We start from the raw sequence: 14,271 nt of genomic DNA on the forward strand, positions 1-14,271 counted from the left end.
AGCTGGTTGAACTACAATTGGAGCTGCTGGCGCTGGTGGAATTGCCTCAGGAACGGGAACCGGTAACACAGGGTGTTGTTCAGCCATCACGGAACTTCAGCAAAACTCACGATCAGAAGTTTTAAACGTTGAAAACACGACAAACAACATGGTTTGTCCTTTTTATACCTTTGCATACTAATTTAGGGTGTGAAATCCGTGCTTATAGCGCTTTCTCGTTGATAATCAGCTCCCGTGGGGTTTTTGGGCAATTTGAATAGTGGTACCGTTTCTTCTGTGGGTCTTCTTACCATAATGAAATCACCAACCCGTGTCTCTAGTACCTTTAAGTTGTGATGATAGTTTCCCATTAATCACAGTCTTTTGGGTTGCTTTTTTCTTTTACTTACTCTTCTTTGGATAGGCAAAACCTTTAACAATTTCTTTCTCATTAAGATGGACTTTGGTATAGTGTCGAGCAATGTTGGGGTAGACCTTTGAACAATACTCACGGGCCATCTTCTTGTCATGCAGTCTGGTATTGTCAACTGTAGCTTTGGTTTTTGGTATGTGAACTAGAGAAAAACAGTTAAGGGTTAAAATTTATTGAGACTGCCTGATTTTTATTATGTTGCCCAAGGTTGGCCTTACCTGATGCTAAAACACAGTTGAGACAATTTGTTTCTCAAATGGAAGTAGCCAGGAAAGCACAGCTTCACTACAATCATATATATGTAGTTAACATATTACATCAAGCTTTTCACTGTTCTTCTCCTAAAGGCTGGGTTTTCAGTTGTGACGGTGTCAGAGTTGTTAGCCCACAGCAAATGAAACAACAGCAACTTATTTTAATAAACCACTCCGTTTGATTTGACTGTGGGCAAGGAATTTTCTTTTCAGTTTAGTTTGGGATAGGGTATAGAAATCAGAGACGTTTTGTCAAGAATAGGATATCATTTTCCACCAAACTGATCAAATGCTCGAACAATTTAATCTACACTAGGTTTCCCAGGAATTTGCATTAAAAAAAATGCATTTAGTTGTTGGTGTACACGTAGAAGATTTTGTTTTGGCCGGAATTAATAGTGACTACGTTTCTGAAAAATAGTGAGTCTGGGATAGGGTAGGGATTTTTGGAGGCTATTGTTTATAAAGTATAATGTTTAATCAACTTTTAGACCACTTGGATAGGACTACAGAATTATAAACTGCTACTGATAATGTGTGCAACAAAGCAAAAATGAAGACTGGAGTATCAATGGTTCAGATGACGTTTTTCCCCTGGCACAGCTGTCTTTCGACAGGCTCCAGGGAGGCCCTTATTCCTGGTGAGGTCATCTCATCCCAGTCTGGTCTATTGTTAAATGCATCCGGTAACATATTTGATGCCTCTTCTCTCTTCATTTATTAAAGATGATAACCCTGCACAGGGTGACTCCTATCAGCTGGCCCCAGTTCTCTAGGGGTTGTTTTTTGGACAGTAATTTTTCCGTTAAGACTACGCTTCTGCCGAGGAGATGTTTTCTCAACTTTTCCAAATTTTCTGCCAGTGGTAAGAGGATTATTTCCTTGAACTCGCTCTTGTGTAGTGTGGTCAATAAATGTGATGACACTTTGTCCCCCCATTCAGACTCCATCATCAGCCCCTTTAGGTTGTCTTGCCTCTGAAATAGTGGTTCATCTTTTGTCTGCAGCGCCTTTTACCTCTCTGTATTGTGAAACATTTTTTGATAGCGTGTCCTAGTTTTAATGCAAGTGAGGTTGCTCCCACTGACTGTGTTGAAGAATTGTCAACGCTACAAAGACTCAACTGAAGCAATGATGTGGTCAAAACATTCTTGCTTGAGAGCATCTTTGAGTTGGGTGACAGTGTTGTCTGTTCTGAGTTGAATAAGTAGTCTTACTAATTGATGTATGCCCTGGGATATTTTGTGCAAGTGCTTAGGACCTAGTCGTTCAGCTTGAATGGGACCATACTTACAAATGATGTGATCACTTCGTGCCACAAGGGAGGTTTCGTCCATCTTCATTAAGGCAACAGTTATTGCACAAGCGGGTTCTAGTTTGGTTTCAGATTTGACATAGCATTAATTTGCTTTTCTCCTGAATATTGACGCCATTTTTTTGTCCTTTTCATCCTGCTCCGTGTGCTGTGATTGGAAATGACCAGTTGTACAATGTCTCCACAGTTAATTGCGTCTAATAAATGCCAGGCAAAAGGAACAAGGAAGGGAATATTATGGTGATAATGTTTCTTCTGTGGGTCTTCTTAGCACTATGAAATCACCAACCCGTGTCTCTAGTACCTTTAAGTTGTGATGATAGTTTCCCATTAATCACAGTTTTTCGAGTTGCTTTTTTCTTTCCTTACTCTTCTGTGGATAGGCGAAACCTTTAACAACTTTTTTCTTTTTAAGATGGACTGTGGTATAGCGTTGAGCAATCTTGGGTTAGACCTTTGAACAATACTAACGGGCCGTCTTCTTGTCATACAGTCTGGTATTGTGAACTGTAGTTTGGGTTTTTGGTATGTGCACTACAGAAAAACAGTAAATAATAATTGATATTTGTATGGTGCAAATTAACATGTGCATATGATCAAATGCGCCAAATGTTAAGGTTTAAGATTTATTAAGACTGTCTGATTTTTATATGTTGCCCAAGGTTGGCCTTACCTGATGCTAAAACACAGTTGAGACAATTTGTTTCTCAACTGCAAGTAGCCAGGAAACCACAGATTCACCACAATCATATATATTTAGTTAACATATAACAACAACCTTTTGACTGTTCTTCTCCTAAAGGCTGGGGTTTAGTTGTGACGGTGTCAGAGTTGGAAGCCCACAGCACTATGATCTTGTAAAAATGAAACAGGAGCAACTTATTTTAATAAACATCTCTGTTTGATTTGACTGTGGGTAAGGAATTTTCTTTTCAGTTTAGTTTGGGATAGGGTATAGAAATCCGAAACTTTTTCTCTAGAATAGAGTATCATTTTCCAGGAAACTGATTTAATGCTTGAAGAATTTAATCTACACTAGGTTTCCCAGGAATTTGCACTTATAAAAAAATGCGTTTTAGTTGTTGGTGTACACGTAGAAGATTTGTTTTGGCCGGAATTAACAGTGACCACGTTACTGAAAAATAGTGAGTCTGGGATAGGATAGGGATTTTGGGGGCTATTGTTTATAAAGTTTAATGTTTAATAACATAAGAAAGTATTGTTCGCTTTTAATCAAGAAAATACTGTTTTCGAAGTTTTGATTCGAAGCATAAGTATGTGCAGGATACTGGTTTGGCGAGGCTCAAAGCGATCACACGTGTTACCATTCTTTGGCTTGTGAAACAGCGAAAGAAAAAGTTGCTTTATGTCTCCTTTCCCACGCGTAATATAATTAAGTGCCAATATTTCGTGATGTCAGTTTTATGCCAACAGACGAGCTTCGTTTGCTTAGAGCGTCAAAACACGAATGAACCAGCCAGTGTTTGGATTAATATTGGCCATGCGTCATGGCCGCTTTTATTAATTATTTATTAAATCCAATAATGTAAAATAAAACGAATGAATAACTATTGTTTTAATTATTAATCTCAAGCGAAGGTGAGGGCACTATAAAAAAAGGCCAACAACAAGTTGAGATGTACACACACAAAATTAAATGAAAAAAAAATGACAAAGGTGGAGAAAGGGGAGGAGGTGGGTCGAACTCGGAGAGCGTGTCAGGTCTGAGACTGAGAGGACAAGCACAAAGCAATGGCCACATTTTTTGCTGGCAGTTTGAAGTCGAGGCTAAATACTTTTCCGTGAAAGCTCGTGATTATTGCTCAATGTAATTTTTATGGTTACTGTGGTCACAGGATAGTCTTGTGACTCTTGCTCAATATTTTTATGTAATGAGAATTAGGGTTTTATCGAAAATATACCTCCAGTCACGCCCTGAAACAATGTTCCACCACAACTCCCCCACAGGTCTATACCGAGTTAATTAATAAGCCTAATTAATCTATTTAAATCACTAAGTAGGCAGAAGTCATAAAAGTTTTTATTTGCTGGCAAATAAATTCCTTTATGTCTTCTTTTCCACACGTAATATAATTAAGTGCCAATATTTCGAGATGTCAGTTTTATGCCAACAGACGAGCTTCGTTTGCTTAGAGCGTCAAAACACAAATGAACCAGCCAGTGTTGGGATTAATATTGGCCATGCGTCATGGCCGCTTTTATTAATTATTAATTAAATCCAATAATGTAAAATAAAATGAATGAATAACTATTATTTTAATTATTAAGCTCTAGCAAAGGTGAGGGCACTATAAAAAAGGCCACAAGCCTCCTGAAAGGAGGCCCGCCCCACCCGAAGACTGTTGGCAGCAAAACTGCACATGCTCTATATCATCACTGAGAAGTCATCACAGCACCTGCTTGTGTAACTTAATTATGACTTAGACTAGTTGCAAGGCTAGGCGTTTGTATATAATTAAGAAAAGCATTCGATATCCATCGACCCAACTGACGAATTTTTGAATTAGAAAAACCTTTGGCGGCAGCCCAACTGGCCGCGCCGATGCGAAAGCTGTGCGATTTATAAAGCGACGGGTCGAGGCGATTTATAAAGCGATGGATCGAGATTACAAAATCTAAGTGAATTGTTGAGTTTTTCCACAAAGAAAGACCTCTTAATGGGTGCCCCATCTGGCCAGCAAAATAAGGGACCACTAATCGGTCCTCTGGCTAAAATAAAATCTAAAATGTTTGTAACTGGACAACATGACTCCTCCTTATAGATATATATAACAAAGGGGCGCCCTTCTGAATCACTGTGCTTGTATTTGAACATAGTGAGTTGCAGGGCTTTGACCTGCTGCTGGCTATCCACTAGCCTTTCTAGCTGTGTAATGGGAATCAGATTACTATGGTCATTAGTGTTGACGGTGATTTCACCTATACGCAAAAAGGCAAAGAAAGCTAAGGAAGACATTGCCTACAAGAGCTTCGACTGATACGCTGTCGCTGTAGTGTGCGTAAAAGAGTTTATAATTTGCTGCAATATCGGCAATGTAATTGGTAGACGCACATGTGCGCCGGAACTAAGTTCCGATAGCCTTTAATTATCTGTCGAATTATCCCCTTTTCAGTCGGATCACCTACGCCTGCCAATTTATGAGTATAACCTATGGCTGATAAATAACTGGTAACTGTAGAGGAAGCGTAATGTAACGGATAGAGATGCGAAACAAATAGCGCTATTACAGCGGGTTGTATAGGAAGAACTAATTTTGTCTCGCCTAACGTCGACTGAGCCGATTCTGTAAATAGATTCCATGACCTTTTATAAGCTGCCGTAGAACCGTTACTTAGACTAGCAGATAGAAGGTGCTTTGTTATAGAGGCCAACTTACCGGCAGGAGATGAGTTGGAACTACTGTGGGTTTCGGAATCCATGCCCTGGCCAAGGGACTTGAATTTCATGACCTGTAAGCGTCATAAGGTGTCAGCTTTCGTATTGAGCAACCCAGGTATATGAATTGCCTTAAATAAGATATTATGTTTCAAGCACTGTAACACTAGGGTACGTAACAGAACCAATAGCTTCTTATCCTTAGTTGTTTTCTTGTTTATCACTTCAGCTAATCCTAGATTGTCGGTGTAAAACATAATACACCAATTGGAAGATTGCGATGCCGAAATGGCAATGCTAAGAACGATCGGAAACATTTTGAGAACTATAATGTTGTGGCCCACCCAGCTATCAGGCCATTTACCAAAAAACCAATGCGAGCCAAAGACTGCACCATAACCTAAAGATCCTGATGCATCAGTGAAAATATGCAGGTGAGAAGACGAAGGCCAAATATAATCCAAGAAAAAGGAGCGACCATTCTACGAGGTCAAAAATTCGAGCCATAGTTGAAGATCTGCTTTAGTTTCGCGATTAATACGGATTAAGTACCTAGCGCGTCGAATACCCACGGTGAGGTTAATCAATCGACGTAAAAATGTGCGACCTGGTACTATGACAGAACAAGTGAAATTTAGCAGGCCGATTAAAGACTGTAATTCCTTCAAGGTTAATCAATCAACGTAAAAATGTGCGACCTGGTACTATGACAGAACAAGTGAAATTTAGCAGGCCGATTAAAGACTGTAATTCCTTCAAGGACACCTTTTTTCGTTGAAGGAAATCTTGTATCAAAGATCTGCACTTGATTAATTTATCACTAGGAAGGCGAGCTTCCATCTTAAGAGTGTCTAGTTCAATGCCTGCGAATGACATAACACAGCTGGGACCAAATGTTTTCTCAGGCGCCATGGGGACGCCTGTGTCATCACATGCCTGAAGGAAGGTCTGCAAATTTTTACCACGAGAAGAGAGCGAATGGTTTATAATTAGAAAATCGTCTAAAAGGTGTAATATACCTGGGATACCCATTTTACTGCAAGCAATCCATTCTAAAGCAGAGCTAAAACACTCAAAAATTTTGCAAGAACTGGAAAGCCCCATGGCATGATTTTTATCAAAGTAACATTGGTTCTGCCAGTGGATTCCTAGCAAATTGTAATCGGAGGGACTCACAGGAGTCAATCGGAAAGCATTTTCGATATCAGTTTTGGCGAGTGCACAGCCCCTGCCAGTGCGCCGAATTAACCTAACTGCGTCGTCAATAGATGGGTAATGTACGCTCGACGCGATTTTTGGAATATGTGAATTTACTGATGGACCTTCCGGAAAGGACAAGTGATGAATCATGTGGAACTCTCCCGAACCTTTTTAGGAATTAAGCCCAAAGAAGAAATGTGAAATATCGGAAAAGGTTGAGTTTCGAAAGGACCAGCTATTCTTCCTGAGTGCAACTCTTTTGCTAGTTTATCGTTAACCCCTTCAGGAAGGTCTAGAGCAGACGAAAGATTTTTGCTGGAAAAATTATTCCTTGGCCCAACATAATCAATTGAAAAACCAGATCGGAAGCCATCAAGAAGGTATTGCTTAGACCTAGGCGGATATCCGTCCAGATAAGCCTGCAATTTATCTACCTTGATTGGTGTTGACATTTGACGAGACAGGGCGGTACTGAGAGGCTGATTTGTTTGCTGTCGATGAGTGATTTGCAGGGGCAACGCTGGGGTCCGGTTGTTGTCTGGGCAATGCACATTTTCCGGCTGGATGCGGGAAACCACATTTGAAACAGTCGTGTTTAAAATTGCAGCCGGAACACTTTTCCCCCCGGTGAAATTTCCAGCAATAACCGGACGGAAAGGGCTGAAAAGGCGCCCTAGCATCTTTGGAACCAGAGGGGATATCGGGAGAAAAAGATTGTGAACCTTTGGGAATGTGGTGCGCCTGCAACCACAACTCCCAATGGATTTGGTCCCAAGGGAACAGGGTTTTCTGCCTCAAGAAACGAAAGTTTTTGTCGTAATAACGCCAGTGGGCGTTTTTAGCCGCTACATCCCGCACTGTCTCGCTATATTTCATCATAGCCGGGGCCTCGTTTGAAAATCTGACAGTATAGACAGCTACAAAGGTCTGAAAAGCTGTGATCCATTGATCAATGGTTGTTATACGCTTTGTTTTCTGAGTTGGTTCGAGACCAATGACCGGCCGACTCGCTGATTGCGAAGATTGCACCACTAAATTGTACCTAGAATCGCTTGGCAGAGTAGTATTCAATAGTGTACCTAGATCAATGTACTCGTGAGCCCAAATCTTGGACTGAATTTTGTTAGGAATTCTGGATGCAAGCGGCACTGAAATTTGTTGATGAATACGGGCCAGGTGGTCACCAGTCTCGTTTCGTTGATTAATAGGTACTATGTTTGGTACACTAGGAGTATCTTTACTAATACTAATGTTAGAAATCACACTCTCACCGGCTATGTCCTGAATCACACCTGCCACTGACCCCTGTACAGAGGCAGCTAGATCAGAGTTCTGTCCCTTTGAAAAGTTCTGGTCTTGTGGAAACGTGGACATAAGTCCAGACGCCTTGAGTCTTTTCACAACTGCATTGGACACAACAGCCGCAACATCCACTAGTGAAGGTGATCCTTGCCTGGTCGCCTTATCGCCCGATAATAAAGGAACGCGCTCCAACTGGCTGGGATGAACGGTACCTTGGTCGCCGGGCGCCAGTGTTGTTCCAGCTTTTCCACGCTTGGCCTTCGCACCACCAGATGTGGATTTGGCTTTACGTTTGGGCGCGCATTTTGCCGTCCCAGGGATAACAACCGCAGGGAGCACAGCAGGGGCAACACGTTTTTGGCCTCTGGTCATCATGATCTTTGAGAAATAAGAGAGGATAGAAACTGTAGACTGATCATGAAATTATGACAGAAAAACAAATGGATCAGGGGGGTGTCCCAAAAATAAGGCCCAGCAGGTCCTTGCATGCCACACGTGTACATTGTACATAAGGAACAACAATAATTAATAATCATAAGATTAACTGAAAGAAAAAGCAATTAAAAAAAAATAAAATAAAAATGGCAACGTTAAGCAAGTCAACAAAAAAGCCGGCTGCCGCAAGGAACATGTTAAAATGCCGAAAATTACAGCAGAACCACTGGTTCCAAACCCGACAAGTGGCGTGCAAATGACCTAAATTAAGCTGGGGGCGTGGTAGGATCACCCGCATGGAATATTTGCTTGAGAGCGAACAAAATGGCTCCTCTGTAGCTTCTATATAAAGCATAATGGCCTTGCACATTGAGGTGTACCCCATCCCGACATATTACGGGTATATTCGGCTTACGTAGCCCTTTATGGCACCAAAATTGAACAAAATCTAAAGTCTCCAGCGCTACGCTGAGATACTGGTTAAGGATAGCCACTCTTTCATTGTATAAAGGCACCTCCCTTGGGATGGCGGCGCAGTTGATGACTTGGCAGACCATAATGTAGTTAACGTGGCATTGGTTGTGCAAGATATGGACAAGAGCCTCTATTTCGGAACCCACAGTCTCAGGTTTTACACCAAGTTGGCACAAGTCATCAGCACCGATTTCCAAAATAACAATATCAGGTTTTAGGCGCCTAACACCATGGAGGTCTAAAGCACAGAGTTTGTCGACTGTGCGTCCCCCTACACCTTGGAAAAATACTCTGGCTGATCGAGACAGATGGAGGTCCCGCTTAACCCTTCTATCACCACCCTGGTAGACAAAAGTTTTAAAACAGCGCACAAAAGAGTGACCCAAAATGAGGACTTTTGGCTTATAAGGCATAACAATAGTATATAAAAACAAATTGATAGATATACTCTACTCTGAATAAACGAAGATAATACAACTCCTGAATGAGGTTGCAAAAGGATTTCCGAACTCGGAGAGCGTGTCAAGTATGAGAACTCGGTGAGCGTGTCGAACTCGGAGAGCGTGTCAAGTCTGAGACTGAGAGGACGAGCACAAAGCAATGGCCACAGTTTATACTGGCAGTTTGAAGTCGAGGCTAAGTACTTTTCCGTGAAAGCTCGTGATTATTGCTCAATGTAATTTTTATTGTTACTTCGGTCACAGGATAGTCTTGTGACTCTTGCTCAATATTTTTATGTAATGAGAATTAGGGTTCTATCGAAAATATACCTCCCGTCATGCCCTGAAACGATGTTCCACCACAACTCCCCCACAGGTCTATACCGAGTTAATTAATAAGCCTAATTAATCTACTTAAATCACTAAGTAGGCAGAAGTCATAAACGTTTTTATTTGCTGGCAAATAAATTCCTTTTTTTTTGTTTCGCTTTCTTCACTGTTAAGACTGGCTTTAATGAAAAAGTAATCCAGTCATCTGTCAGGAAGACGACAGGGTAACAATCCGAAATCAGGTGATAGATAATGAAGAAAGCGTGACTTTGCCCTTTGAGATGATCTCGATAATATTTATGTAAATTTGTAACGCTACCACGAAGATGTAAACATTCGCAACGGCTTTCAAAGTCTGCTCAAAGGCAAGCGTTCGGCCAAGTTGAAGTTTCCCCGTTTCCTTTCTGAATCCTACCATAAATACTGTGCGTTTTTAAATAAGGAAATACTTTTTCCGAAATTTCTTATTCGAAAGATTTAAGTACAATGAAGTAAAATGTTGCGCGGCAATGATCGTGTTACAATCCACGAAATAAAAAGCCACAATTTTGTAGTTTAGCTAGCTCGCTTCAATGACTTTGAAGTTTGATTAAAAATTGGTGTTGCATATGAAAAATTTAAGCATGTTTTAATTTCACAACGATGAACGGATGTGTTTAAAAAATAATACGCAAAAGGAAGAAACGCGCCGAAACTGATTTATCGAACACTCACTGCCGCTAATTTGATTTACTTAATCAACACTCGAAAAACGAGCCTCAAACCTCGATACTCGATAGCTTCGAGGATTGAGTTTCGAGTCGAGACTGCCAACTTAGATTTGCACGCTACTGTAAAAGTAAATTACAGTAACCAGCTACCATTCAATCTTATGCCCCATTCACACCAAGGCTTAAACACGTTTAAAAGCGGTTTAGTTCAACACAGTTTAAAATTGTTTCCTTCATAAAAGCTGCTTTCGGATTTTTGTTGACTACAAATTTAGCACAAATGAAAGCTTGAAGTTAAAGTTTACTTGGATTCTATGTCAAAGCCAATGGTTGAGCTTTCTGTTACCAATTTTCATTTTGTGAAACCTGGTTTAATTAAACATGTTTTGTTGGTGTGGGTAGGGCTTTAAACATTCAAGCTATTGATCAGTACAATAAACTCTGAAGTACATACCATTCCCTTACGGTTCTCCTTTTTCTTATTTTTTTCTGCGGCGGTGGAAACCTTTGCAGCTTTGGCATGTTCATCAGGGGTGTCATCGAGCTGTAGAATTAAACAAATTGGTTTTGGGTTACAAGATACAAGCTAGGAGTAAGAAATGACTAGAAGCTGAGCCGAGTTGTTCGAAAGCCGATTAACGCTAATTTAGGATTAAACGTTTTTCATCTGTTCGAAGAATCCTTATTGAATAGTAATTAAACTTGAATCAAAGTTTTAGTTTTTTCAGGATTAGCTCAATCGGGCTTTGAACAACTGGGGCCTGATGTGTGCTTTGAAAAGTGTTCGAACCGACTCAAGTTGGAAACAACTGCAGTTAAGAGGGTACGTTTAGAGGGTACGTTTAAACCCTCGCAAAAGAGAAACAGACACTCACCAGTTTTCGTTTCGCTTTTGCCTTCCTTGGCGCCAGCTTGTTCTCCTGATTGTCACACTGTACAGCCGGCTCCAAAGGATAAAAGCCAACGATGGCTCTATATTCCTTACGACTCTTTCCCCATATCACCTTCACTTTCTGCCCCTGCTTCAGCGGAGATGGATCAATAATGGCGGAGCAAAAAACATCCGAGTATTGGCCGCGACTCCAGTTAACTTGTGCCCATTTTTGTGCCATGACTGTTAACTTCTTAGTTAAATCTTCGATTGAAATGGGACATGGTGGAATTTCAACATATTTATAGCAATATGTACCATCAGTTGGATCGAAAATTCTGCAATTTGATTGGTTGTTAAAAAAAAAAATATTATACCGTCTCAGTAAAAGATGTGGCGTCCCTTGCACAAACCTATTACCATAATCACACCCATTTGAAACGGAAAAACAAAGCGGTGTGAAAAGGAGTGAGCTTTTTTGGCGAATCAATTTAATTAGAGTGGTAATTGACTTGCTACGTAAGCAAAGCGTTTTTTTTTTTTGTTTGGAAAAACGTTTGTGCCTCGTGCACACCAAATAGTCGACAGGAAATGAGTGAAAAAGGAAACCAGAAACTTTATTTAATCACAAATAAGTGTGTTTGATCATAACTGACATGTGCCAATAAACTGGTTATACTGAGAGCACAAAAAATAAACGGAAATAAGCTAATTTGAGCAGATACAATTAGAGAGCAAAATTGATTTTCTGCGTAAGCAAAGAGTTCCTTTAAAAGGCTAAAAAAGATTCCATTTTAATAGGAGAACAAAGAAATCAGAAACTTTTTTGAAGTTGTCTAACCACAAATTAAGTGCCTTTGATCGTAACTCATGCCAGTGAACCAGGAATACTCATAGCGCCAAAAAGCTATTTTAAGGAGTCAATACAATGAGGGGAAATAATTGATTGTCTACACAAAGAAAGAGGTTTTTAAACGTTCGTGACTCGTGCGTGCAAATCAAAATTTCCTGAAGACAGGAGAACAAGGTTAAAGGAGGAAACCAGAAAGTTTTCGAAGATGGGTAGCCACATTGTGACCTAGGTACGCCAATAAATTGGTAATACTGAGAGGCGGAACTAAGAGTGCTTTTCACAAGGCGGTTTTGAGAATAGGTAAAAGACAATTAAGACTCGATGTGTGATTTTTTGTTTTCTGATGACAACAACTGTTTCTGTGCACTGGTTTGTAGCAAAGAGTTCCTTTTGAAACGTTCACAGCTAGCGCGCTTAAAAAGTTTTCATGTCAACAGGAGACCAAGGAAACCAGAAACGGTTTTGAAGTTGTCTAATCACAAATTAAGTGCCTTTGATCGTTACTCGTGCCAGTGAACCAGGAATACTCATAGCGCAAAAAAGCGGTGTTAAAAGGAGTAAGCTATTACAAGAGGTCAATGCAATTAGGATAAATAATTGATTGTCTACATAAACAAAGAGATTTTTAAACGTTCGTGACTCGTGCGTGCAAATTAAAATTTCCTGAATGACGTTCGCTACATCCGACCAAATATTTGGTTGAATTATACGAGGTAGCCTGCGTTTTCACGCAAAGTGATTTTGGATGTGTGATTTTAATTTGCAGTTTCTCTGCAGAACAAAAGTCCCTTTTGCAGTATATCGTCCTAAAGCAAAAGAAACAACAAATTGGTCAAAGAGATTTCTAATGACAAAACTATTTCGTTTGACTGCAAATCGTGTGTGCCGAGAAATTGTTAGTCTTAAGAAAAAAGCTAGATTAAAAGTAATTTTAAAGTTTCTTTCCCTTGTGACAAAGGCTTATGTAACGTAAAGAGCGAGACTTAACGTTGACTTCACGCTCACAGCGCAAATTATGTGCATATGTGTAGGTGCATGTATATTTTATTGGTCATAGACTTTTTTCAGGTTGGTGGCTCCTAAAGGAGCCATTTGTTTTTCGCAGTAAAAGGTATTAAAATTGCGTTGCTGCTCCGCGTGCCTCCACGACTGCAGGAACAACTTCCTTGAGGACATGGTCGATATACCGCGTACACTTGCCAGCAGTGATCTTCCTTGTCCAAAACCTCTTAATTCTGGCAACCAGTTCGTGCTTGTTTTGGGGCTTTACCTTGGTTTCTAGGTAGAATTTCAGCTCGTGCCATAAGTCCTCTATTGGATTTAAGTCTGGACTCTCTGGGGGGGTTCGCCACCAGTTGATTCCTTTCTCCTCCATAAAGGCCCGAGCTTGTCTTGATGTATGCTTGGGGTCATTGTCCTGCATGAATCTGTGGTCTGGAAGGGTTTCGTTGATAAAAGGGACGAGCGTTGTCTGAAGAATGTTGCAGTACAGTTCAGCATCCATTATGCCGTCAAAGATGGATATTTTTGTGGCCCCGTGTCTGCTGATTCCGGCCCAGACGTGGACTTTAAGCAGGTGCTTGCGCTTGGGCTTTGTCGGTTCGCCAACCTTTCTGTAACAAGTGCGCCGGTACTGTTCCAGGGGGACAGAACATTCATCGCCACTCTCCATAATTTGTTGGGCGTACTCAAGCCGTTTAACCTTGTTGACATCTCTGATCAACTGGCAATAATCAGTGTGCTGCAAGTTCCATCCCTGTTTTTTCCGTGATCTTCTTACTGTGGAGGAGTGAACCACGATTCCACGTTTAGACAGTTTCTTTTGAATCTGCCTGCTGGTCGCCTCATCGTTCTTTCTCATCTGATGTTCGATGAAAATTTTTGCTTCCTCCGAAAGTTTCGCTGGCCTTTCAGTTCTGTGAAGGTTCTTTGTGGATCCAGTCTCTTGAATCTCATTTATGATTCGAGTAACGCTTGCAAAGCTTACTTTTAAACCTTCTTCCTTGAGCTCTTTGAAAATTTTAACCAGACGAGAACCTTGATTGTAAAGGGACTCGATACGACTTCGCGTGTAGATTGTAACTTTTGGCATAATTGCGACAAGTTTGAGTAAAACTTTACTCCATAAACACCGCATATATACATGTAACAACCTGTTGCTATGCCAACATGTCAACATTCAAAAGCTGTGTGGACACTGGATCGAACGAGAATTAACATGGCCGTATCGAGCGTGACAAAGCCGTGTTTTTGTCATGTAATGTCGCCGGAACTAGTG

General features: G+C 40.7%; 1 protein-coding gene and 1 pseudogene across 1 annotated transcript; both read right to left on the reverse strand.

Moving 5' to 3' along the window:
* Positions 1-4,411: 4,411 nt before the first annotated feature.
* LOC146454787 (uncharacterized) lies at positions 4,412-8,252 on the reverse strand (annotated as a pseudogene).
* Positions 8,253-13,107: 4,855 nt separating this feature from the next.
* LOC146454788 (uncharacterized) lies at positions 13,108-14,085 on the reverse strand. The gene has a single exon (XM_085095375.1). The coding sequence runs from the start codon at positions 14,083-14,085 to the stop codon at positions 13,108-13,110; it is 978 nt and encodes a 325-aa protein (XP_084951501.1).
* Between the last annotated feature and the right edge of the window lie 186 nt (positions 14,086-14,271).

This window comes from Pavona decussata, unplaced genomic scaffold (genome assembly GCF_977016875.1).
Source record: "Pavona decussata unplaced genomic scaffold, jaPavDecu1.1 SCAFFOLD_300, whole genome shotgun sequence".
Classification (NCBI taxonomy): Eukaryota; Metazoa; Cnidaria; class Anthozoa; order Scleractinia; family Agariciidae; genus Pavona; species Pavona decussata.